General features: G+C 57.0%; 2 protein-coding genes across 2 annotated transcripts; both read left to right on the top strand.

Moving 5' to 3' along the window:
- Window positions 1-2,967: 2,967 nt before the first annotated feature.
- SBK3 (SH3 domain binding kinase family member 3) lies at window positions 2,968-8,897 on the top strand. The gene is made up of 4 exons (XM_054465245.2): window positions 2,968-3,012; window positions 3,564-3,714; window positions 4,211-4,413; window positions 6,537-8,897. Exons 1-4 carry the CDS (start codon window positions 2,968-2,970, stop codon window positions 7,212-7,214), a joined length of 1,077 nt encoding a protein of 358 aa, XP_054321220.1. The 3' UTR covers window positions 7,215-8,897.
- A 3,254-nt stretch (window positions 8,898-12,151) lies between these two features.
- SBK2 (SH3 domain binding kinase family member 2) lies at window positions 12,152-19,844 on the top strand. The gene is made up of 3 exons (XM_054465247.2): window positions 12,152-12,518; window positions 17,175-17,377; window positions 18,304-19,844. The coding sequence occupies exons 1-3, from the start codon at window positions 12,266-12,268 to the stop codon at window positions 18,892-18,894; spliced, it is 1,047 nt and encodes a 348-aa protein (XP_054321222.1). The 5' UTR covers window positions 12,152-12,265; the 3' UTR covers window positions 18,895-19,844.
- Window positions 19,845-21,854: the final 2,010 nt, after the last annotated feature.

Raw genomic sequence — 21,854 nt, 5'->3', positions numbered from 1 at the left:
GTAGTAGAGATGGGGTTTCACCACGTTGGTCAGGCTGGTCTCAAACTCCCGACCTCAGGCAATTTGCCCGCCTCAGCCTCCCAAAGTGCTGAGATTACAGGCGTGAGCCATCACGCCTGGCCTCATCTTCAATTTTGTTAAAAAAAAAGTCATTATGACAATTTTACTGTAGTTGAGCTAGAAATTTTCCTTACTTTTATAGATAGGTACTCCCAAGTGTTTGGGCACAATTTATCATGATGCCTGTAGTTTAGTTTATAACTTGTAGCTTTTCATGAAGGAAAATTTCCAGCATAACCAAAAACAGAGGAATAAAATGAGTCCCTTCCCTCTCACTTGTCTCACCACCCACCCACCCCCCCCATATACACACACACACACACACACACACACATACACATTTTCTTTTCTTTTGCCAGACTGTTTGTTTGTTTGTTTTTGAGACAGAGTTTTGCTCTTGTTACCCAGGCTGGAGTGCAATGGTTCCATCTCAGCTCACCGCAACCTCTGCCTCCCGGGTTCAAGTGATTCTCCTGCCTCAGCCTCCCAAGTAGCTGGGATTACAAGCATACACCACCATGCCCAGCTAATTTTGTATTTTTAGTAGAGACGGGGTTTCTCCATGTTGGTCAGGCTAGTCTCGAACTCCCGACCTCAGGTGATCCGCCCGCCTCAGCCTCCCAAAGTGCTGGGATTAGAGGCGTGAGTCACCGTGCCCGGCCGGCCAGATGATTTTAAAGCAAACACACCAGGCAGCTCAGCATTTCCACTTCCAAAAGACTTCAATATTTATCATTTACTTGAAACTAGTTTGTATGCCCCCCCAGACAAAGAAATAAATATCAAGAAAGTATGGCCAAATGGTCACATCTGTGAAGTTTAGCCAATGGGCGTTCATGACAGAGCTTGTTTGTTTTTGTTTTGTTGTTATTATTTCTGTTTGTTTGTTTGTTTGTTTTTGAGACGGAGTCCCACTCTCTTGCCCAGGCTGGAGTGCAGTGGTGCAATCTCGGCTCACCACAACCTCCGCCTCCCGGAGTTCAAGCGATTCTCCTGCCTCAGCCTCCCAAGTAGCTGGGATTACAGGCACGGACAGCACTTTTTCTACTTTTCTGTAGGTTTGCGACTTTCCCCAATCTAACCTCAGAACAACAAAGGAAGTTCTACCTCTGCCTCTCCTTGGGCCCCATCCAGCTCCCCAGAGGCCAGCGCCGCAGCCGGTTTCCTGCAGATCCTTCCAGCACCTACTCGTCGCTGCCGTTGCTGTGTCTTTATTAATAGCAGGGCTGTAGTAGTAGTGGAAACACGAGTGGGGCAGGCAGCAGGCCTCTGAGTCACACAGGCCTGGCCCGGGGCCCGCTACCCTTCTGACCTTGTGTAACACAATCACTTCTCAGAACCTCAGTTTCCTGCTCCGTAAACTGGGGATAAATACTGACCCTTTGGGCAGCTGGGAGGATCCAGTGTAAAGCCCCGCACAGGGCTAGGCGCGGAACAGGTGCTGAGAACATGAGAGCACCTCTATCCCTGACGCTTCCCACAGCTGCTTCAGCTCCTGAGTCCTGTGGGAGGAGGGGCTGGGCCTGGACTCCTGGGTCTGAGGGAGGAGGGGCTGGGGGCCTGGGTCTGAGGAAGGAGAGGCTGGAGGCCTGGACTCCTGGGTCTGAGGGAAGAGGGGCTGGGCCTGAACTCCTGAGCCTGAGGGAGGAGGAGCTGGGGGCCTGGACTCCTGGTTCTGAGGGTGGAGGAACTGGGGACCTGGACTCCTGGTTCTGAGGGTGGAGGAACTGGGGACCTAGACTCCTGGGTCTGAGGGAGGAGGGGCTGGGGTTCTGGACTCTTGGGTCTGAGGGAGGAGGGGCTGGGGGCCTAGACTCCTGGATCTGAGGGAGGAGGAGCTGGGGCCTGGACTCCTGGGTGTGAGGGAGGAGGAACTGGGGCCAGGACTCCTGGTGTGAAGGAGGAGGGCTTTGGGAACTGTTCCCTGGTCCCTGGACACCAGCGCTCCTGGCCTCTGGGGCAAGACAGAGGCGCTCAGCTCTGGGCCTGTCATCCCAGCTCAGGTGTGTGGAGGGGTCTGTCCCACCCTTTCCTCTGCCCTCAGGCCTGGGCCTTGTTGGGGGTTCACAATATGTTTTGTCCCATCTGTCCTGGGACTGGAGCCCAGAGTCCAAGCCGGTCTAAGTTTGGAAGGGAGAGGGAGGGGGCAGCGGTCAGAGGGGGTGAGGGAGGGGTGTGGGGGGACAGGATGTCTCTGTCTCTGAGCTGTCACACACACCCCTGTCCCAGGCCCAGAGAAAGGGAGGGACAAAGGCTTTGAGAGAGAGTCAGGAACAAAGAGGAGGAGAGAGACGCAGAGACACTGGGGAGAGCGGACGGAGATGCCCAGAGGGGCCGGGAGAGACGGGAAACAGACAGAGAGAGAGAGGGGAGCAGGCAGGGAGCAGAGCGTGGAGACACCCCCAGAGTTGGTGGAGAAAGAGTGGAGACAGTGTGCGGATGGGACAGGGAGGGGGAGTCCCACCCCAGAGACCCAAGGGCGAGACAGAGACAGGGAGGGTGGAGAGAGAGAGACGGGGAGAGAAGGAGACAAAGACACACAGAGAGAGGAGAGACAGAGGGAGCAAGAGAGAGGCTGACAGAAAGGTGTTCGTGTAGAAGGAAGGAGAGACTGGGGTTGGCTAAAGAGAGGGGAAGAGAGGGTGCGGGGACTGAGGGCTATCACCTGGGAAGCACAGCAGGGAATACACCCAGAGGGTGGCAGGAGGGCACAGAGAGGCAGAGACACTCCTCCAGCTAGACAGACCCGGACAGACAAGGGACGACTGAGGCTGACCTTGCAGACGAGCTTCCATCCCTTGGCTCTGCACAGCGAGAACCTGTGGGGTGCAGGGGGCTGGTTGCTCTCTGGGGAGCCCTGACGGGGGGGTCCCGCCCAAGGGCCACCCCACATCGGGAAGCCCTGAGATGGAGCGCAGGGCCTCCGAGACCCCTGAGGATGGGGACCCAGAGGTGAGAGACGGGAGCCAGGGGAGGAAGGCAGAGAGAGAAAAGGAGAGAGAGGCAGGAGGCAACACGGGGAGAGAGAGGAAGAGAAACAGAAAACAGGGAAACGCAAAGACCTCAGAGACCCAGACCCAGGGAGAGAGGATGACAGAGATCCAAGGACACACAGTGAGACCGAGGCCCCCAGAGAAATGGACTCAGAAACACACAGTGGGATGCACAGGGGAAGAGGACGGTGAAAAGAGAGACCAGGGTGGGCGGGCGGGGGGTGCTGTGTGGGCTGGGGATGCACCCCGACTTGGGGCTGGGGGCTCCTGGCCCACTCCCACAGACAGGGGCAGGTGGGGCCTCTGTGACAGTGACCCCTAACCTCGCCAGGACACAAAAACAGGTGGCCCGAGTCCGGGTGAGTCACTGTGACTCATCCTCCTCTCTGGGGACAGTGACCCCTGTCCCCTGCCCCACCCTCCATCCCGGGGCTGCGCCATGACCTCCTCCCCCACCACTCTCAGCAGACCCCAGACTCGCCCCCTCCTCACCCTGCCCCTCTCCCGTAGGAGGACACAGCCACAGCCCTCCAACGGCTGGTGGAGCTGACGACCAGCAGGGTGACCCCGGTGAGGAGCCTTCGGGACCAGTACCACCTCATCCGGAAGCTGGGCTCCGGCTCCTACGGCCGTGTGCTCCTCGCCCAGCCTCACCAGGGGGGTGAGTTCGGCCACCCAAGGGCAGCCTCCCCAGCTGCCCCACAATAAGCGTTCTCGGAAGCCACCCAGACAGGGGGCATTCCCAGGAGGAGCTGATGGGGACCCTTCTCGGTGGGGGCCCTCTGAAAGTTAAGAGCTCTGGGATCTTCTGAGAAACACAGGCCCCACCCCAGAGAGGGCAAGGGCCTGCCTACGGTCCCACAGCAAGACAGGTATGCAACTCAGGTTGGAACCCAAGTCACCACCATGTCTCTTACTTGATGCCAGGGGAAACTGAGGCCCGGAGAGGGTGAGGCGGCTGTGCAAGCCCACGCCACAGTCCGAGGCAGAGCAGGGAGGGTCTTCAAAGAAGGACTCCTCCCACCCACACTTCACAGACAGAGGAGCCCGTGCTGCCCATGAGAAGTGTGAGGCTCAGAGAGTTTACACGGCTTCCCTCAGGCCCCACAGCAAGACTGGAGCTGCCTGAGTGTCCCTCCGACCCATCTCCCTGGCAGGTCCAGCTGTGGCTCTGAAGCTCCTGCGTCGGGATTTGGTCCTGAGAAGCACCTTCCTGAGGGAGTTCTGTGTGGGTCGCTGCGTCTCTGCACACCCAGGCCTGCTGCAGACCCTGGCAGGACCCCTACAGACCCCCCGCTATTTTGCCTTCGCCCAGGAGTACGCACCCTGTGGGGACCTCAGCAGGATGCTGCAGGAAAGGGTGAGGCCACGAGGGACAAAGGTTGGGAGCGCTTATCCCAGGTCCAACTCTGTCCCAAGCCCCGTCTCTATCTCCAACTCTGACCCCCAAATCAGGGCCCGCCCAATCCATCTCCACCCTGAGTCCCCACATGACCTCCCCCTTTCTAATTCTCAACGAAGTTCCATGCTTGACCTCAACCCTAATCCATCCAATCACCCAAACACAAGCGTGGAAGGGCAGGGAGCTGGGGGTGGGATTGAGGATGGACTGGAGTCAATGAAGGGGGTGGGGAGGGAGACAGGGTTGGGATTTTAGTTGACTCTGAGGTTAGGGCATGGGCACAGGTGGAGTTGAGTGGGTTGAGTTTAGAGTTGATTATAGATTGATCATGAGTATGGAGAAAGGCATGAATGGGGTTGCAGAGAGAAGCAGAGACGGTTGAGGATGTGTATATAGACTGAGTTGGAGATGGGCTGTAATGGGGTTTCTTCTAGAAAGGAGACCAGGTCAGGACAGAACCCATGATATTCTAGGGTCTCTCGAGTTAGGAGATTAGGGGTAGGGATAGTTTCAGGAATAGATTTTGGATTTGAGATAAAGTTAGGGATAAATGGAAGGAACAAAAGAAGGAAGGGGATGAGGAAGGTACATGTGGATGAATGAGTCTCATTGAGAATTAGGATGGAAGGATGGGTGAGTGGACAGACGGATGGGTGAATAGATGGGTGGAAGGAAGGATTGGTAGATGGATGGGTGGGTGGATGGATGGATGGGTGGGTGGATGGATGGATGGGTGGGTGGATGGATGGGTAGGTGGATGGATGGGTGGGTGGGTGGATGGGTGGATGAAAGGATTGGTGAGTGGATGGATGGATGGATAGATGAATGGATGAAAGTTTTGGTGGGTGAGTGGATGGATGGATGAGCGGATGGGTGGGAGGGTGGGTGGATGAAAGGATTGGTTGAGTGGATGGGTGGGTGGGTGGATGGAAGGATCCGTGGGTGTATGGATGGGTGGGTGGATGGATGGGTGGGTGGGTAGATGGAGGGGTGGATGGATGGATGAAAAGATTGGTGGGTGGATGGATGGATGGATGGATGGATGGATGGATGGATGGATGGAAGAAAGGATTGGTGGATGGATGGATGGATGGATGGATGGATGGATGGATGGATGGATGGATTGGTGGGTGGATGGATGGGTGGATGGATGAATGATAGGTTTGGTGGGTGAGTGAATGGATGAATGAGTAGATGGGTGGGTGCGTGGATGGATGAAAGGATTGGTTGAGTGGATGGGTGGGTGGGTGGATGGAAGGATTGATGGATGGATGATAAATGGATGGTGAGTGGATGGGTGAAAGGAAGCAAGGGAGGATAAATATATGGATGTTGGATATTAAATAACAGAATAACTTATTGGATTGCTGACTGGTTGGTGGAATGGATGTTGGATGGACACACTGTTGAATACTGTTGGAAGGATGGATGGCTTCATGGATGAATTGCTGCCTGGCGACGGATAGATAATCAATTGATGAAATAAACTGGGGAATTTTAGAAAAGCCTCTGAGTTAGAGATGGGGTCTAGACCCATATAAGACTAAGATTAGGGTTAAGAATGAAATTTGAGTTCTCACTGGAGAAGATCTGGATGGTCAGTTTACAAAAGATATATAAGAAATGTTCACAGTGGGCCTGAGTATTTGAGTTAGGAGAATCTTTGAAAGAAGCTAAAAGAAGGAGCTACTGGTTATAACTGGGGTTCCAGTGGGGAAAACTGGGAGACCAGCTGGGAGTTGGTCTATAGGAGTGCAGATATGGCTGCAGGTTGAGGTTGAGGATGATGGAGAGAAAGTCTTTGGGAGCATGTGGTGGGAACACTGGAGGCAGCCACTAGTCTGGGGTTCTAGATTCTCAAACCCCAAGAGTCAAACTTTTAGGACTTAGGAGTCTAGAGCCTCTTTCAAAAATTATTCACAAGGAACCAACTGGTGCAGTGCCTCATGCCTATAATCCCAGCACTTTGGGAGGCCAAGGCAGGAGGATCACTTGAGGCCAGGAGTTAGAGACCAGCCTGGACAACATAAAAAAGACAAAACCAAGACACTCTGACGCTCCTCCTGTCTTCTGGACCCCAGGGCCTCCCAGAACTGCTGGTGAAGCGGGTGGCGGCCCAGCTGGCAGGAGCTCTGGACTTCCTCCACAGCCGGGGGCTGGTCCATGCAGATGTCAAGCCGGACAATGTGCTGGTCTTCGACCCGGTCTGCAGCCGTGTGGCCCTGGGAGACCTGGGTCTGACCCGGCCAGAGGGCAGCCCGACCCCTGCCCCACCAGTGCCTCTGCCCACAGCACCACCTGAGCTCTGCCTCCTGCTACCACCCGACACCCTGCCTCTGCGGCCAGCCGTGGACTCCTGGGGCCTGGGGGTGCTTCTCTTCTGTGCTGCCACTGCCTGTTTCCCTTGGGATGTGGCACTGGCCCCCAACCCTGAGTTTGAGGCCTTCGCTGGCTGGGTGACCACCAAGCCTCAGCCACCTCAGCCACCACCACCCTGGGACCAGTTTGCGCCCCCAGCCCTGGCCTTGCTCCAGGGGCTTCTGGACCTGGATCCTGAGACTAGGAGCCCCCCACTGGCTGTCCTGGACTTCCTGGGGGACGACTGGGGGTTGCAGGGGAACAGAGAGGGACCTGGGGTTCTGGGGAGCGTGTCCTATGAGGACGGGGAGGAGGGAGGCTCAAGCCTGGAGGAGTGGACAGATGAGGGCAATGACGGCAAAAGTGGTGGGAGGACGGAGACAGATGGGGGAGCTCCCTGACCAGGTGACGGAGACAGGTGGCCAGAGCCTGGGCCAGAAGCCCTTCCCCCAGCCCCCAGGGCCACCTGGATGGAGAGACAGCTGCACCCGGGAGGACAGAGAGGGAACACATTGCACTCTCCCTACGGAACGCTGGGCTTGGACGCGCATTCCTCTTCCAACTGAAGACCCAAGAGCCCAGCTCCTGCCCCTCCTCTCTCAGACGCAGGATCCAGGCTCCCAGCCCTACCTCCCTCAAGGACCTTTCCTCTTCCCTCCATCCAGAGTGTCTTCTTTTTTATTTTTTATTTTTTTTAGACTGAGTCTCGCTCTGTCGCCCAGGCTGGAGTGCGGTGGCGCGATCTCGGCTCACTGCAACCTCCCCCTCCCAGGTTCAAGGGACTCTCCTGCTTCAACCTCCCACCACCTGGCTAATTTTGTATTTTTAGTAGAGGTGGGGTTTCACTATGTTGGCCAGGCTGGTCTCGAACTCCTGACCTCAAATGATCCACCCGTCTTGGCCTCCCAAAATGCTGGGATGACAGGCATGAGCCACCACGCCTGGCCATCATGGAGTTCTGATGGGATCACTCCTCTCCTCTAAGACCTTCGGTGGCTCCCGCTGTCCATGTCACAAGATCTGAACTTTAGGATCTGACACCATGTAAACCTCACCCTCCACCTCTCCCATTTCTCTGGGCTGTGGGTGATGTCATGGGAGCCACTCATCTGTTCTGGACCTAAATCTACACATGTGAGAGAACACACACACACGTGCGCACACACACACGCACATGCACACACACGCGCGCATGCACACACACACGCACATGCACACACACGCATGCGTGCACACACACGCACACACGCATGCATGCATGCACACACCCGCACTCGCACGCATACGCACATGCGCGCACACACACACACGCATGCATGCATGCACACACCCGCACTCGCACCCATACGCACATGCGCGCATACACACATGCCTGCACACACGTGCACGCACAGCTGCTGGCAGACATTGGCACACTGTGTGGCCTCCACTGAGAGCGTCTTCTCCCTGTCCCATGGTTCCAGAAAGTGGCCCCCACCCCCAGCCCTCTCTGGCCTCCTGGGGAACTTGTATTAGAACAATCCGTGTCCCTTTCTGACTGTCCAGGCTGGACCTGGTCTTCTCCATATTTAGATCCTTCCCAGTTCTGCTCCCACAGAGCACCACGGATTGTGATTGCCCCAGCTCCGTCCGCCTTTCTCAGACCCGTCAATCCTAAGAGCCAGGCCTGGTACCCATGGGTCTCCTTCCTCACCAAGGCCAGCCCACGTCCCGCAGTCCCACGGCACCTCCCAGACAGGACACGGAGCCTGGCTTGTGGAGGTTCACGCCTGCAGGACGGGGACGAACTAGATCCAAATCCGAGACCCCAGCATCCAGCGGAGGGTCCAGAACTGGAAACCGTATTTCCTAAGCAGGAAGGTATGCTTCTAGGCTGGGAAGTGAGCTCACTACATACGACACGGCATCCTGGGCTCGATCCATCGTGGAAGCGCTGCTGAAATAACAGTCTGGTGTTGGCCCAACTGTGAGCCTCGTAGTTTTGACAAATGTCTCATGGTTTGCATCACGATGCCGACACCGGGGGAGGCTGGGGGAGGGTGCATGGGAACTCTCCGCAGGATCTTGGCAACCATTTTATAAACCTAAAATGATTCCAAAATAAAAAGTTTATTTAAAAAAATGAAGTGACTTCACATCAGTCATGGCAGTATAAACCTGAAGGGTGGGCCGGGCCCGGTGGCTTACGGCTGTAATCCCAGCACTTTGGGAGGCTGAGGCGGGTGGATCGCCTGAGGTCAGGAGTTCGAGGCCAGCCTGACCAACATGGTAAAACCCTGTCTCTACTAAAAATATAAGAATTATCCAGGAGTGGTGGCAGGCACCTGTAGTCCCAGCTACTCCGGAGGCCAAGGCATGAGAATCACTTGAACCTGGGAGGTGGAGATTGCAGTGAGCTGAGATCGGGCCACTGCACTCAGCCTGGGCAACAGAGCAAGACTCTGTCTCAAAAAAACAAAAATAGCCCAGGCACAGTGGCTCATGCCTGTAATCCCAGCACTTTGGGAGGCCGAGGCAGGTGGATCACCAGGTCAGGAGATCAAGACCATCCTTGCCAACACGGTGAAACCCTGTCTCTACTAAAACACACAAAAATTAGCCAGGCGTGGTGGCGAATGCCTGTAATCCCAGCCACTCGGGAGGCTGAGGTGAGAGAATCGCTCGAACCAGAGAGTTGGAGGTTGCAGTGAGCCGAGATCACATCACTGCACTTCAGCCTGGGCGACAGAGCGAGATTCCGTCTCAAAAAGCAAAAAAAAAAGAAATAAAAAACGCTGAAGGATGGGTGCAACCATCCCAGAAAAAAAGAGGGGTCTGAAGTCCCACTGTGGCCCAAGGCTTGGGGACTTCCGAGTGGGGCTTAATCTCCCTGTGCTTACAGCAGGGAGGCACTCACTGGCCTGTATTCCTGTTGTGCGCTTTCAAACTATTTTTATTGTTATTCCTCTCTTTGGAATCAGGAGCCCTCAGGCCCTCCTCCCTCTGACCCAGGAGTCCAGGTCCTCAACCCCCTCCTCCCTCAGGCCCAGGAGTCCAGGTCCTGTGTAGAAAATGAAATCATTTCTGGAACCCACCCCTGCCTTGACTCCACCCAGCTCCCCCATCAATGCCCCATTGACAGGTCAGACACAAGTGCTTGGAGAGGGGTGTCCAGGGGATCAGATGCTGGGGTCTTGTTTGGGGAAAGAATGAGACAATGAGATTCCAGAACGATGTAGTGTGGGATGACCTCAGACTTAGGGGGGCGGGAAGCAGGTGGTGGAGCAACTGGGAAGAGAGGGGCCTTGAGGCGGGTAGGGAGGCCTCAGTTCTGCCGGAAAACTGCAGATGGGTGGGGGAAGCTAAGGCCTGGACTCCTGGGTCTGAGGGAGGAGGCGCTGGGGGTCTGGACTCCTGGGTCTGAGGGAGGAGGGACTGGGGCCTGCACTCCTGGGTCTGAGAGAGGAGGGACTGGGGCCTGGACTCCTGGGTCTAAGGGAGGAGGAAGGGCTGGAGGTCTGGACTCCTGGGTCTGAGGGAGGAGGGACTGGGGTCCTGAACTCCTGGGTCTGAGGGAGGAGGGGCTGGGGCCTGGACTCCTGGGTGAGCAAGGAGGGGCTGGAGACCTAGACTCCTGGGTCTGAGGGAGGAGGGGCTGGGGCCTGGACTCCTGGGTCTGAGGGAGGAGGCACTGGGGGACTGGATTCCTGGGTCTGAGGGAGGAGGCACTGGGGGCCTGGACTCCTGGGTCTGAGGGAGGTGGGGCTGGGGGTCTGGACTCCTGGGTCTGAGGGAGGAGGGGTTGGGGCCTGGACTCCTGGGTCTGAGGGAGGAGGCACTGGGGGCTTGGACTCCTGAGTCTGAGGGAGGAGGAGGGGCTGGGGCCTGGACTCCTGGGTCTGAGGGAGGAGGCACTGGGGGCCTGGACTCCTGGGTCTGAGGGAGGAGGGGCTGGGGCCTGGACTCCTGGGTCTGAGGGAGGAGGAGGGGCTGGGGCCTGGACTCCTGGGTCTGAAGGAGGAGGAGCTGGGGGTCTGAACTCCTGGGTCTGAGGGAGGAGGGGCTGGGGGTCTGGACACCTGGGTCTGAGGGAGGAGGGGCTGGGGCCTGGACTCCTGGGTCTGAGGGAGGAGGAGGGGCTGGGGCCTGGACTCCTGGGTCTGAGGGAGGAGGAGGGGCTGGGGCCTGGACTCCTGGGTCTGAAGGAGGAGGAGCTGGGGGTCTGGACTTCTGGGTCTGAGGGAGGAGGGGCTGGGGGTCTGGAGTCCTGGGTCTGAGGGAGGAGGGGCTGGGGCCTGGACTCCTGGGTCTGAGGGAGGAGGAGGGGCTGGGGCCTGGACTCCTGGGTCTGAGGGAGGAGGAGGGGCTGGGGCCTGGACTCCTGGGTCTGAAGGAGGAGGGGCTGGGGCCTGGACTCCTGGGTCTGAGGGAGGAGGTCTCAACTCTTGGGTCAGGGTATTCGCCTGACCACAGCCAGTTCCAGGAGTCATCGCACGATGTCGCTCTGCTCCCAGTGGGGGCAGAAGGGGCAGGCCCAGGGGCGGGGCTTTACGACCCCCAAAGTCGGGGCGGGGTCTTGCTCCTGGGCAGGCCTCTGCTGGCATGGGCCCTAAGTGCCGGGCACTGACCACAGCCGGCGGCCGAAGGGTCAGGCGGGCCTTGGAGGAGGTGAGGTCTGGAGGTCTGAGCCCAGGTTGGGAGGTGGGCAAGGTGCCCTGGCCTGAGGTGGGCAGCACCTGAGGGTGACTGTGCCCGGTGGCCCGAGTCCTTGGTCCCTCAGGGGAGCCTGGGCTGCACCTGGAGGCTGTAGAGCGGTGGAGGATGAGGGAAACAGAATCGGGGGGTCCCCAGTTGTGTGAATTGTATGAGGTTCCAGGAGAGAGGTGGGCTGGGGGCCTGGACCCCTAGGTCTGGCGGAGGAGGGGCTGGGGGGCTGGGTCTGAGGGAGGTGGCTGGGCTGTGAAAGTGGGACCCCAGGCCTGTCAGGAGCTTGGGGACTGATCCCAAGTGCTCGGTCCCATGCAGGACCCAGGCGTCCCAGGCCCTCTGCACAGCCCGCCCTCCCAGCCCTGAGCCCAAGAGCACCTGTTTGTTCTCAGGAGACAGAGTCTACTCATCCACCCCCAGGGCCCAAGTCTGTTTGCTTTGGAAACAAGATGGGGGAGTCTCAGTTATCTGGTTCATCTTTCAACCTCAGGGTGGCGGGTGGCGGCCGCAGTGCGCAGGAATGTGGGGGCAGGGACATCTGTGACCTGGGGCTTGAACTCACACCAGACTTGTCTCCCCACCTCTCACCAAGAGGGAGACTGAGTCACAATGAGAGGCGCGATGAGCCCCCAGCCCCTCCTCCCTCAGACCCAGGAGTCCTGGCCCCCAGCCCCTCCTCCCTCAGACCCAGGAGTCCAGACCCCCAGTCCCCTCCTCCCTTGGGCCTGGGACCTGAGCCTGGGCACCCCTCTCTGTTCTTGCAGAGATGCCTGGCAAACAGTCTGAGGAAGGGCCAGCGGAGGCAGGGGCTTCAGAGGACAGCGGAGAGGAGGGTCTGGGCGGCCTGACGTTAGAGGAGCTCCAGCAGGGCCAGGAGGCTGCCCGGGCGCTGGAGGACATGATGACACTGAGTGCTCAGACCCTGGTCCGAGCCGAGGTGGACGAGCTCTACGAGGAAGTGCGTCCCCTGGGCCAGGGTCGCTATGGCCGCGTCCTTCTGGTCATCCATCGTCAGAAAGGTACGAGGCTGTGGGGCCGGAGGTGGCAGGGTTCAGCTGGGGGCGGGGCACGGGCCTGGGGTAGCCCAGGCTGGGGAGGCTGGTAGGCCTGAATCAAGTCTTACCTCTGCCCTCCAAAGCTGTGTGTTTTTTGTTCTTTTGGTTGGTTGGTTGTTTTTGAGACAGAGTCTGGCTCTGTCGCCCAGGCTGGAGTGCAGTGGCGCAATCTCACTGCAACTTCCACCTCCCAGGTTCAAGTGATCCTCCTGCCTCAGCCTCCCATGTAGCTAGGACTATAGGCATGCACTACCACACCCAGCTACATTTGTGTGTGTGTATTTTTCTTTTTTAGTAGAGATGAGGTTTCGCTCTGTTGACCAGGGTGGTCTTGCACTCCTGGCCTCCAGTGATCCGCCTGCCTCAGCCTCCCAAATTGCTTGGATTACAGGCATGAGCCACGGTGCCCCGCCAAAAACTGTGTGTTTTGAGGAACTCCCTTGCCCTCTCTGAGTCTCAGCTTCCTCCTTTGAAAAATGTGGGTAATGATTTCTACTTGGAAGAATGGTTGATCCTCTGAGTGAATGTGGATTGCTCTAGTTGCTGGGGGTGTATAATGCTGGGTAAGACAGAGCTCCCAGCTCAGGAGCCTCCCGTGGCGGTTGTAGTGGTTACCGTGGGATGATGCAGAGTGATGCTGTCTGCTAAGCACTTAGCAAGGCAGGCACACAGTGGGTGTGCAGGACAGCTCCCCACTACCCTGCGCCTTTCTGCCAAGCACTGTGTCCTTCCATGAAACGGAAAATAGGGAGGCAACCTGAGGTCAGTCAGTTCAGGGCATGCCTTCTGAGGCCAGCCCTGTGCTGGGGGGAAGGGGGTCGGGCGGGCAGGGGACCCAGAATTGAACCACAGCCAGTCTCTGCCTTCAAGAATCTCCTAGCATGAACGCAGAAAAAGTGTGCATTCATCTGCTGGGGCTGCCATGACAAAGGCGGGGGCTTCCACAACAGGACTTTTGACTTTTTTCTTTCTTTTTTTTTTTTTTTTTGAAATGGAGTCTTGCTCTGTTGCCCAGGCTGGAGTGCAGTAGCACAATCTCGGCTCACTGCAACCTCCGCTTCCCAAGTTCAAGTGATTCTTGTGCCTCAGCCCCCCGAGTAGCTGGGATTACAGGTGCATGCCACCATGCCCGGCTCATTTTTGTATTTTTAGTAGAGACGGGTTTCCCCATGTTAGCGAGGCTGGTCTTGAACTCCTTATTTCAAGTGATCCCCCTGCCTCGGTCTCCCGAAATGCTGGGATTACAGGCATGAGCCACTGTGCCCGGCCTTTTTTCTTTTCTTTTTTTTTTTTTTTTTTTGAGACAGGGTCTTGCTGTTGTCCAGGCTGGAGTGCAGTGGCGCGATCATAGCTCGCTGCAGCTTTGACCTCCTGGGCTCAAGGGATCCTCCCACCTCAGCTCCGCAAGTAGCTGAGACTACAGGCGCATGCCACCATGCCCGGCTAATTTTTAAATTTTTTTTTTAAGATGGGGTCTCACTGTGTTGCCCAGGCTGGTCTCAAACTGGCCTCAAGTGGTCCTCCTGCCTCAGCCTCCCAAAGTGCTGGGATTACAGGCGTGCGCCACTGTGCCTGGCCAACAACAGAGCTCTGTTTCCTTACAGCTCTGGAGGCTGGAAGCCTGAGATCAAGATGTCAGCAGGGTTGGTTCTCCTGAGGCCTCTCTCCTTGGCTTGCATTTGGCCGTCTTCTCCCCGTGTCCTCACGTGGTCGTCCCTCTGTGTGTGTCTGTGTCCTGATCTCCTCTTCTTATAAGGACACCAGTCACATTGGACGAGGGCCTGCCCACTCTAGTGACCTCATTTTACCTCTTTAAAGACCCCATCTCCAAATACAGCCACATTCAGCAATGAGGGGGTTAGGACTCCAACATATGAGATTTGGGGAGACACAATTCAGTAATAACGCAGAGGGCAATAACACAGCCACACAACAGCACACCTCAGGAAGAGCTGCAGACGCTGAGATCCAGCCCTGGGTGCTCACAAAGCCGGATGCATGAGCAGTAACGGGCGGGGACTTTGGCAATGAGGCCCCTCCATGGGCGTTTCACTGAACCTGCACCTGGAGGCCTCTAGCACACCTGCCCCTGGGCTGCATGATGCTGGGGCCCTGAGCATGCCACTGTCGTTAAGAAGCTCAGGGCACCGTGGGGAGCATAGATGGGCAGGGATTGCCAACACCGGGTGGCGTGGCTGTTGAGGCAGTGATCAGGAGCGCTGTGAACACGCGGAAGAGACCCCACTGCATCTGGCTGCAGAGTGGGCGGGGATGGCCGGTGTTTTCGATAAGAAGGGAACTTTTTTATTTTTTATTTTTATTTTTTTGAGACAGAGTCTCACTCTGTCACCCAGGCTGGAGTACAGTGGCACAATCTCGGCTCACTGCAACCTACACCTCCCGGGTTCAAGCAATCCTCCTGCCTCAGCCTCCCAAATAGCTGGGACTACAGGCATGCACCACCACACCTGGCTGATTTTTGTATTTTTAGTAGAGATGGGATTTCACCATTTTGGCCAGGCCGGTCTTGAACTCCTGACCTCAAGTGATCCACCCGCCTGGGCCTCCCAAAGTGCTGGGATTACAGGTGTGAGCCACTGCACTTGGCCTTTCTTTTTTTTCTATTTTTTTTTTTGGAGATGGAGTCTTGCTCTGTCACCCAGGCTGCAGTGAGTGGAGTGGTACAATCTCGGCTCACTGCAACCTCCGCCTCCTGGGTTCAAGTGATTCTCCTGCCTCAGCCTTCCGAGTAGCTGGGATTACAGGCACGTGCAACCACACCGGCTAATTTTTGTATTTTTAGTAGAGATGGGGTTTCACCATGTTCGCCAGGCTGATCTCAAACTCCTGACCTCAAGTGATCTGCCCACCTTGGCTTCCCAAAGTGCTGGGATTATAGGCATGAGCCACTGCGCTGGGCCAATAAGGAAGGAATTTATCCCAGTCACACACGGCCTTGTGATGGGGAAGGTTGCACCCTCGCAGCTGATGGCTCAGAAATCAAAGAAACCAAGCCGGGCACGGTGGCTCAAACCTGTAATCCCAGCACTTTGGGAGGTCAAGGCAGGAGGATTGCTTAGAGCCTAGGAGTTTGAGACCAGCCTGGGCAACATAGCGAGACCGTCTCTACAAATATTTTTTTAAAAACTTAGCCAGTTAGCAGGAATTTCTGGTGTCAGGGGGAAAAAAATTAGCTTGGTGTGCAATTAGCCCAGTGGTGGTGCACGACTGTAGTCCCAGCTACTTGGGGAGCTTGGGCAGGAGAATCACTTGAGCCTGGGAGGCGGAGGTTGCAGTGAGCCGTGATTGTGCTGCTGCATTCCAGCCTGGACGACAGAGAAAGACCCTGTCTTAAAAAAAAAAAAAAAAAAAAAAAGCGTGTGTAGTGGCTCACACCTGTAATCCCAGTGCTTCAGGAGGCTGAGGTGGGTCATCACCTGAGGCCAGGAGTTCGAGACTAGCCTGACCAACATGGTGAACCCCATCTCTACTGAAAATACACAACTTAGCTGGGTATGGTGGCAGGTGCCTGTAATCCCAGCTACTCAGGAGGCTGAGGCAGGAGAGTCACTTGAACCCGTGAGGCAGAGGTTGCAGTGAGCCGAGATCACACCACTGCACTCCAGTCTGGACAAGCGTGAAACTTCATCTCAAAAAAAAAAAAAGGAAGACATCAGAAGTTCCTGTCTGCAAGGAGTTTAGCTTCTAGGAAGTCGTTTCCACACGTGACAAAATCCACAATTCCTAATTGGCTTTCTTAACCAGTGTAGGTTACCTTTTCCCCAGGTGTCTCAAAAATACCTTTTTGCCTCAAACACGGGTTTGCTGTCATGAGAAGCCAAACGAGGTCATTGGGGAAATTTCATGGTATCTCTCCATCTCCATGGTTATAGCCTTGTAAGAAAGCAGGGTAGAAATTCACCACGTACTGTTATTATTTTATTTAATTTTTTAGAGATGCCACCATGCCCAGCTAATTATTTAAAAAAAAAATTTTTTCACTCTGTCCCCCAGGCTGGAGTGCAGTGACACAATCTCGGCTCACTGCAACCTCTGCCTCCCGGGTTCAAGCAATTCTCCTGCCTCAGCCGGCCGAGTAGCTGGGATTACAGGCATGCGCCACCACAACCGACTAGTTTTTTGTGTTTTTAGTAGAGAAGGGGTTTCACCATGTTGACTAGGCTGGTCTCGAACTCCTGACCTCAAGCAATCCACCCGCCTCAGTCTCCCAAAGTGCTGGGATTACAGGCGTGAGCCACAGTGCCCGGCCTTTTTAAAACTTTTTTTAGAGGTAGGGTCTCACTGTGTTGTCCGGGCTGGTCTCAAACTCCTGGCCTCAAGGGATCCTCCCGCCTCGGTCTCTGAAAGCATTGGGATCGCAGGCCTGAGCCCCCAGCTGGGCCCCAGCATGCTGTAACTATTGGTACCACTGGTGATGCTTGGGTGGCCATGCTGTTAGGGTGGGCTCAGGAGGGAGGCGGGAGTTGGAGAAGGTGGAGATGGCCTATGGGAAAGAGTCCAAGCTGAGGGGCCATCGGGGGGACCACAGGGGAACAGAGCAGCTGGCCCAGGTGGCCCTTGGCTGCTGCACGCCTCCCACACCTGTCCCTGCTGCCCCAGGCACACCCCTGGCACTGAAGCAGCTCCCGAAACCCCGCACGTCCCTCCGTGGCTTCCTGTACGAGTTCTGTGTGGGGCTCTCGCTGGGCGCGCACTCAGCCATCGTGACGGCCTACGGCATTGGCATCGAGTCGGCACACTCCTACAGCTTCCTGACGGAGCCCGTCCTGCACGGGGATCTCATGGCCTTTATCCAGCCCAAGGTGCGTAGGCAGACCCCAAGCCGCCTCCGAGTGCCTCACCCGCCTCCCAGGAACGTCCTGAGCAGCCTGGGCCACAGAAGCCACAGCCACTGCATTGGGCCTCCCCTACCCCCCGGAGGCCCCTCGCGGGGCCCACAGGACTCGTGGAGTTGTTAGGCCTCTTTGGAGTTCATAGACATCACAGAACTCACGCGATACACTACGGAGACTCACCAGGCAGCACCAGGTCACACTGGACCCCAATCAAGTCACAGGCCCTACAGAGTCACCCTAGGCCCCGCTTAACCTACAGGTCCTACAGGGTCACCCCAGGCCCCACTAAACCCGCAGGCCCCATGGGGTCACCCCAGGCCCCACTAAACCCACGGGCCTTATGGGGTCACCCTAGGCCCCACTAAACCCACGGGCCTTATGGGGTCACCCCAGGCCCCACTAAACCCACGGGCCTTATGGGGTCACCCCAGGCCCCACTAAACCCGCAGGCCCCATGGGGTCACCCCAGGCCCCCTAAACCCACAGACCTCATAGGTCACACTAGGCCGCAATAAAGCTACAGGCCTCACAGGTCCCACTAGGCCTCATGGGGTCACCCTAGGCCCCACTAAACCCACGGGCCTTATGGGGTCACCCCAGGCCCCACTAAACCCACGGGCCTTATGGGGTCACCCCAGGCCCCACTAAACCCACGGGCCTTATGGGGTCACCCCAGGCCCCACTAAACCCACGGGCCTTATGGGGTCACCCTAGGCCTCCTAAACCCACAGGCCTCGCAGGTCACACTCAGCCTCACAGGGCCAACTATTCACCGTCTTCCTTACCGGCCTCCTTAGTGTCCTGGGCCTGCTTGCGGGGCAGAGGAGAGGTCCCGCGGTCTCGGTTGCCTTCCGTGGCCTCGGGGCACTGGGTCCTGACCACTCTCCCCGCAGGTGGGCCTCCCGCAGCCCGCAGTGCACCGCTGCGCCGCCCAGCTGGCCTCCGCCCTGGAGTACATCCACGCCCGCGGCCTGGTGTACCGGGACCTGAAGCCGGAGAACATCCTGGTGTGCGACCCGGACTGCCGGCGCTTCAAGCTGACCGACTTCGGCCACACGAGGCCTCGCGGGACCCTGCTGCGCCTGGCCGGGCCGCCCATCCCCTACACGGCCCCCGAGCTCTGCGCGCCCCCGCCCCTGCCCGAGGGCCTGCCCATTCAGCCCGCCCTGGACGCCTGGGCGCTGGGCGTCCTGCTCTTCTGCCTCCTCACGGGCTACTTCCCCTGGGACCAGCCCCTGGCCGAGGCCGACCCCTTCTACGAGGACTTCCTCATCTGGCAGGCGTCGGGCCAGCCCCAGGACCGCCCTCAGCCCTGGTTCGGCCTGGCCCCCGCAGCCGACGCGCTTCTGTGGGGGCTGCTGGACCCTCACCCCCGAAGGAGGAGCGCTGTGAGCTCCATCAGGGAGCACCTGGGGCGCCCCTGGAGGCAGCGGGAGGGCGAGGCTGAAGAAGTGGGAGCGGTGGAAGAGGAGGCTGGGCAGTGAGGAGGCCCTGGGGGATGCAGAACGGGAAGCCTCACCACCCGAGGCCTCCAAGGCCAACGGCTTTTGGTTTCTCCTCACTGTGTTTTCATCCATGGGGCTTGGGATTCCCCTCTGCATCCTCCTTCTCTCTCGTCTCTGCAGGCTGCATTCCTCTCTTGGTCCATGAGGGCCTCAGACCTCTGCGTGTCCCTCCATACCTGCCGCCACCTTCCCCAGGGCCTCAGACCTCCGCGTGGCTCTGCACTTGCTGTTTGCTCGGGACCCTTTAGGCTCATCCCGTCACCCCCTGCATTTTTATTTTTTTTGAGACAGGGTCTCGTTCTCTCTCCCCGACTGGAGTGCAGTGGTGCAATCTCTGCTCACTGCAGTCTCAAAATCCACAGCTCAAGCAATCTTCCTGCCTCAGCCTCCTGAGTAGCTGGGACTACAGGCATGTGCCACCACTCTAGGCTAATTTTTAACTTTTTTTAGAGATGGTTGGGGGCGGGTCTTGCTACGTTGCTCAGGTTAGTCTCAAATTCCTGGCCTCGAGCGAGTCTCCCACCTCGGCCTCCCACAGTGCTGGGATTACAGCTGTGCATCGTAAATGCTTACTGTCTGCCTCCTCATCCCCCCACTCTACTATTGCTCTAGGATGTGTATCTTCTTCTAACTGTATGGCTTATTTTTTGTGGTTATTTTGTGAGCTCCTGGAGTCGGGGGTCTTTGCCACCTTCCGTTTGCTGACAGACCCCATGTACTCAGCGATGGCCTGCAGCAGGGGTCAGGAAATGTCTGTTAAATAAATAAGCCTGTCTGGTGTGGCGCAGCCTCCCCTCCGTCCCTGTCCTCCCGCCGTCCTTTCTGCTTCTCTCTGGCCGGGTCTCCCTCCCACCTGGCACCACCCTCTCTGTGATGTGTTTTGCCTTCTCTCACCCCAGCCGCTCTGCAAATAAACTCCATCTGGCACTCAGATCCCAGTACTGCTGCGAATCTGTCTGCTCGGGAACGAGAAGGGGAGTGTGCATCAGAGGACATGTGGAGGAGGGAGGGGGGGGTGCAGAGGTGGAGAGACAGAGACACAGAGAAACAGAGAGCAGGGAGAGATGGAGAGAGACAGAGACACACACACAGAGAAACAGATGGGGGAGAGAAAAAGAAGGAGAGATGAAGATAGAGAAACAGACACACAGAAAAAGAAACAGGTGGAGGAAGAGAGAGAGAGTCAGAGAAACAGACACAGACACATACAGAGTTAGAGAGAAAGAGAAACAGAGAGACAGAGAGAGAAACAGAGAGGTGGAGAGAGACAAACACAGAGAGACACAGACAGAGAAAAGAGACAGAGAGGAAGGGAGAGAGAGAGAGACAGAGGGGCGAGGATGAGCTGCCTGAGCTCATGGTGCTGCCTGAGCCTCCCCGCTGTCCTGCAGGGGGTCCTGATGGCAGACCTGTGGGCAGGAGGGAGTGAGCCACTTGCTTGTAAGAATCCCTTTCCTTAACCAAACCAAAGTTTGTGTGCTAACAATGGAATTAAAAATATGGTCCTCAAAGCTTCCATCAAGGAGCTCTATATGCATGTGTGCATGAGTGTGTGTGAGTGTGCATGTGTGTGCGAGTGAGTGTATGCGTGTGCATATGTGAGTGTGCACATGTGTGCAAGTGTGAATGTCATGTGAGCATGAGTATGTGTGCACCCGTGAGTGTGCATGTGTGTCCGTGAGTGTGAGTGTGTATGTGTGCGAGTGAGTGTGCATATTGTGCAAGTGTGAATGTGTGCGTGTGTGCAATTGTGAGTGTATGTGTGCATGTGAGTATGCAAATGTGTGCAAGTGTGTGTCACGTGTGACCATGAGTATGTGCACCAGTGTGAGTGTGCATGTGTGTCCATGAGAGTGAGTGTGCATGAGTGTGCACATGTGTGCAAGTGTGTATGTGTGTGAGTACAAGTGTCCACATATGTGCAAGTGTGAATGTCCTGTGCATGAGTGTGTGCGAGTGTGTGCGATTGCGTGTATGCATGTGCATATGTGAGTACAAGTGTGCACATGTCTGCAAGTTTGCATGTCATGTATGAGCATGAGTGTGTGCCAGTGTGAGTGTGCATGTGTGTCTACGGGTATGTGTGTGCATGTGAGTAGGAGTGTGCACATGTGTGCAAGTGTAAATTCGTGGGTGACCATGAATGTGTATGCCAGTGTGAGTGTGCATGTGAGTGCATATGCATGGAAAGGAGGGAGGATGGGGTTGTGTGTGTCTCACTGCACGTGGATGATAATACAGCTTTGTGCCTGTTGTGTTTCCATGAGCATCCGAGCTTGAGTGTGCTGACGTACTTGTGTGTATGGGGAGTGAATGTGACTCGCTATGTGTGGACATCGGATCCGTGTGTGTGTGCGCGCACATGCCTGTCAATGTGTAGCCAGGGTGGTCACGCAGGCGCTGCGGGCGGGCGCCGCCTGGGCCCTCTCTCCTTCGCACCTTCCTCCTCTCTTCCCCGCCCCTGCTTGGCAGCTGCCCTGTTTGCAAACACTGTCTCTTCCTCTCCGCGCCCTCCTTGGCCTCAGGCCCAGAGCAAAGCTACAACTCGGAGCTGGATCGTGTGTCACGCACTCCCTGGTCCCTGCATACCCCGCAGGGCCCCTGCTGTGGCCACCGAGGTGTTGCCTGGAGCGGGGCTGACAGCAGGTGTGCTCCTGTGGAGTGACCCCAAGGAGCCTTCGAATCCAGGTTCAAGCCATAGCGTTGGGGCCTCTGACCTGGACAATCCGGGTGAGCTTCCTGGAGCAGGGATCACTGGGGAGAAGACAGGAGTCAACAACGCGGGGGGTGGGGGGTGCGGGTGGAGTATATCAAGACCTCCTGCCCCTGTATCTGTGAATCTGAAATAGCCTGAGCTGTTAGGCCAAGAATGTGTCCCAAAAAGCTGGAGGTGGCTGGGATGCGGCATGCTGGGTGGGAGTGGAGACCGGGCAGGGGGC

Source organism: Pongo pygmaeus, chromosome 20 (genome assembly GCF_028885625.2).
Source record: "Pongo pygmaeus isolate AG05252 chromosome 20, NHGRI_mPonPyg2-v2.0_pri, whole genome shotgun sequence".
Classification (NCBI taxonomy): Eukaryota; Metazoa; Chordata; class Mammalia; order Primates; family Hominidae; genus Pongo; species Pongo pygmaeus.
This window is presented reverse-complemented; position numbering and strand designations above follow the sequence as displayed.